This window comes from Nicotiana tabacum, chromosome 10 (assembly GCF_000715075.1).
Source record: "Nicotiana tabacum cultivar K326 chromosome 10, ASM71507v2, whole genome shotgun sequence".
In the NCBI taxonomy this organism is placed as follows: Eukaryota; Viridiplantae; Streptophyta; class Magnoliopsida; order Solanales; family Solanaceae; genus Nicotiana; species Nicotiana tabacum.
This window is the reverse complement of record NC_134089.1, coordinates 169,642,301-169,645,959: the sequence shown is the minus strand read 5'-3', so window position 1 is coordinate 169,645,959 and position 3,659 is coordinate 169,642,301. Positions and strand designations below refer to the sequence as shown.

The window sequence follows — 3,659 nt, the reverse complement described above, 5'->3', positions numbered from 1 at the left end:
TCTGATTCATAAGATTACAAGTTATCATGATGTCTTGTAAATAATTTGCAAAAAATACATCAAAATTATAGTATGTGTAATAGCATTTATAAATAGCTTAACGTGATGTGCATAAAAATTTGATACAAACGATAAAATATATCGTTACTCAAATATCGACTAAGTTCATATGAATAAACACTTAACTACAGATGAATATCGTCTTTATACTTCAAAAAGAAATTTTGGATAAGGACTGCATTAAATCCTAAATGAGAAATTAAAGTTGATGAGTTTCACTTACACAGTGGTCGTTAATTAATAGAGAGGTCTATGTATCACAAAATTTAGTTGCATCATTAAATTAGTAAAGGTCCAAAGGGCCAAAAACTAATAATGTTATGGGTCAAACAAAAGTTTCTTAAAAATTGAGGGACTTAATGACGTGGGATAGATGAAGTAAAAATACAAATGGCAACATTCTCCGAAACGGTTCGTTACACATCGCTTTTCCTTATTTGCTTTCTAATTCACACACACACACAGTGCACCGTCACCGCCATCCCACCCCCCCAAACCCCCCCCCCACTCCCACCCCAACCCCTACTATACAATTTATACTTGCCCAGTACTCTGAGTCTGTCACCATTATTTTCGTCGCTTTTTCTGCAAAAAATATCCTCTCTCAGAAAATCCATTTCCCACGTTCACTGAGTTCCCTTAATTTTATCTGCAAAAATTTGAACCCAAATCAGAGTTTAAAAACAAAGTAGTTCTGGTTTTGAACATTAGAGATGGAACAGGAGAAAATGGTAACAGATGATGTCATCAATGGCGGACTACAAACAGTGAAAGAAGAGCCAGTACTATTTCTTGATGAAGAAGATGACATTATTAGCTCACTACTGCCAAAGCCATTGGAGGGGTTACGTGATATGGGTCCACCACCATTTTTGAAGAAAACATTTGAATTGGTGGATGATCCTAATACTGACTCTATAATCTCTTGGAGTAATACCAAAACCAGCTTTGTTGTTTGGGATCCTCATAAGTTCTCTATCGATCTTTTGCCTAAACATTTTAAGCATAATAACTTCTCTAGCTTCATTCGCCAGCTTAATACCTACGTAAGTTTCCCAATTATATGTTACTTTGTTTTCTGTTACAATTTACAATTAGCTGGGAAATGAACACTTATCCTTGGCCTTATATGTAATTGCTGCTGCTAATTTTTTTTTATTTCTTATATGGTGAGTTCAGAATTGAAAGTTAAATTAAGTGTTTCTTAAGGAATTTTCAAATTTCTTTAGTGAAGTAGTGATTGAGTGCTCCTGTTGTTGGTTAAGTTTTAAACTCTATGTACTCATAGCATATGATATATTTATACAATCAGGTCACTTATGGTTGTTATAGTTTTTTGATAAGCACTAATTGGTAATTTGATAAAAATGGTAGTTGAGCTGTTATTATATGTTAAATTTCACTGATAGTGGAAAAAGTCGTCAGTACAAGCATTAATAGGTAATTTGATAAAAATGGTAATTGAGCTGCTATCGCATGGTAATGCACTTGCATGTTAAAGTATATGAAGATGAGCCTTGGAGCAAGTTGTCTCCATGCGACCTAAGCTCACTGTTCGAGCCGTGAAGCAGCCATTAATTCTTGCATTAGGTTGGTGTAGGCTGCCTGCATCATCCAATCCTTTGGCTGCGGTCCTTTCCTGGACCCTGCAATCACACAGCATGCCTTGTGCACGGGGTCGCCCTCTTTTTTTTTTCTTCATGTTAAAAGTATATAAAAACATAAACCCAATTTTATTTGATTATGGTTTATTGGGTTTTAAGTATATTTTTTTGTGGGGGTTGTAGCGTTTCAGGAAGATTGATTCAGACAGATGGGAATTTGCAAATGAGGGATTTCAGAAAGGGAAGAAGCATTTGCTGATAAATATAAAGAGGAGAAAGCAGCAGTATACTCATCAAGGATCAGGATCAGCACAATCATGGCTTGGTTCTTGCAATAAGGATGGGATTGAGGCTGAATTAGAGAAGCTGAAAAAGGATCAAAACACATTGAAAATGGAAGTCCAGAGTCTAAAACAACAACAAGAGAGCACAGAAAGCTACTTAGCTACTGTTAAAGAGAGGTTACAGAATAGTGAGACTAGGCAAAAGTATATGGTTATCTTTATGGCAAAAGCATTCAAGAATCCTCTCTTTGTTCAACATTTGATTGAGAAGATTAAACAGAGGAAGACTTTAGACAATGGTACTGTTACAAAAAAGAGGAGATTGGCTAATACTCAATGTGATGGACAGAGTCTTCAAGTTCAAGAGGAATTCACAACAATTAAGCCTGAAATACAAACACTGTTCTCCTCTGATGAATCAAACAGTCCTGCGGACGAACAGAAAAGGAATAGCCAAGACATGTCATCTGAGAATTATATATTGTGGGAGAAGCTAATGGAAGATGATATGATATATGAGAATGGAGCAGAAAATGATAAACATCACAGTGATATTGTTCTTGAACTCGAGGATTTGATTGCAAGTTAGAGAGTTTGTTGAGCAAGTTAGCTGTCCTGGTTCAGCACTAAAAGATAATTGGTATAGCTCTGCTTTCATTGTTGTTGCATTTTTTGTTCTGGCTTTTCGATAATGCTGTGACTGTTTTTCTTGGGTCGAGGATATATCAGAAACAATATCTCTACCTTTACAAGGCTAGAGGTACGGCTGTGTACATACTGTCTTCCCCAAACCCTAATTGTGGAATTACACTGGATCTGTTGTTGTTGTTGTTGTTAGATTTTTATTCTGGGAGTAAACTATTGTCATGTGCACTGTAAAACTCATAGTTGTACCTTTTTCATGTTGTAGGAGGGCAAATAAGGAAGCAGCTTTTTTGAAGAGATGTTTAATTCTCTTTCAACTGCACAGGAGCCAAAATCAAGAAAGTGGGATGGTGTTTAGATTATGTGTTTATTGTCAGTCTTTATCAGTTAGTGACTAACAATGTACAAAGTTTATATAGCAAAAATAGAAGATGCAAACATTAAGGTGGTTTTTGTTGTTCTTAGGTGGTTGTTTAGTAGGTGCACAGGAGATGTAGGCTTGTTAACCATATTGCTCTGTTCTACTCTGCTTTTAACATTAATGCTGTTTCTCAGCTTTGATGTTTAAAATGGTTGCCTCATGAATCCGAATGAAAAGGGTTGGTCTCTAAGCAGTGGCGGAGTTAGGTGGGCGGAAGGGGTTAAGCTGAGTCTCTTTTGTCAAAAATTACATTGTGTATCATATATATTAGATGTTAAATTTCCTTAGTTTCTTTACGTGTTTACTTTTTTTAATTTTTTGAATGAAAATTCTGCTTCCGTCACTGTGTTCTTTGACAATATAACGTCGCTCAAGTTAGGTACATATTTTTCTCATTTTCTCACATAAGTAAGAAATTAATTTGCCTATATAGAAACAAATTATATATTAGAAGCAGGGGCGGACGCAAATGGATGGAAGCGGTATTATCCGATAGTGCATCGCCGGAAAAAAATACTATTGTTTATACTAATATTCTGTAGACACGAGACAATATACAGTAATGACATTGTTTCTTAGCTGACATTGTTTCTTAGCAAAGACTATTTTCTGATCCACTGGTCAAGCTCATATTTGAGTTTGTAA

The 3,659-nt window shown here is 35.6% G+C and overlaps 1 protein-coding gene across 3 annotated transcripts; it reads left to right on the top strand.

Moving 5' to 3' along the window:
- The first annotated feature begins 478 nt into the window (after window positions 1–478).
- LOC107831757 (heat stress transcription factor A-2-like) lies at window positions 479–3,301 on the top strand. 3 transcript variants are annotated; one of them, XM_075223538.1, is made up of 4 exons: window positions 479–1,106; window positions 1,848–2,588; window positions 2,678–2,708; window positions 2,859–3,301. In XM_075223538.1, the coding sequence occupies exons 1-2, from the start codon at window positions 774–776 to the stop codon at window positions 2,535–2,537; spliced, it is 1,023 nt and encodes a 340-aa protein (XP_075079639.1). In that variant the 5' UTR covers window positions 479–773; the 3' UTR covers window positions 2,538–2,588; window positions 2,678–2,708; window positions 2,859–3,301. The 3 variants fall into 3 exon arrangements, with proteins under 3 accessions (XP_075079639.1, XP_075079637.1, XP_075079638.1); XM_075223536.1 differs by lacking the exon at window positions 2,678–2,708; XM_075223537.1 differs by having other exon boundaries at window positions 1,848–2,708.
- The last annotated feature ends 358 nt before the right edge of the window (window positions 3,302–3,659 follow it).

Excerpts from the sequence above, each read along its gene's own strand:
- LOC107831757 (XM_075223536.1), top strand. The coding sequence starts at position 774 with ATGGAACAGGAGAAAATGGTAACAGATGATGTCATCAATGGCGGACTA. Across the intron at positions 1,107-1,847 it reads TTCGCCAGCTTAATACCTAC|CGTTTCAGGAAGATTGATTC; the intron begins GTAAGTTTCCCA and ends TGGGGGTTGTAG.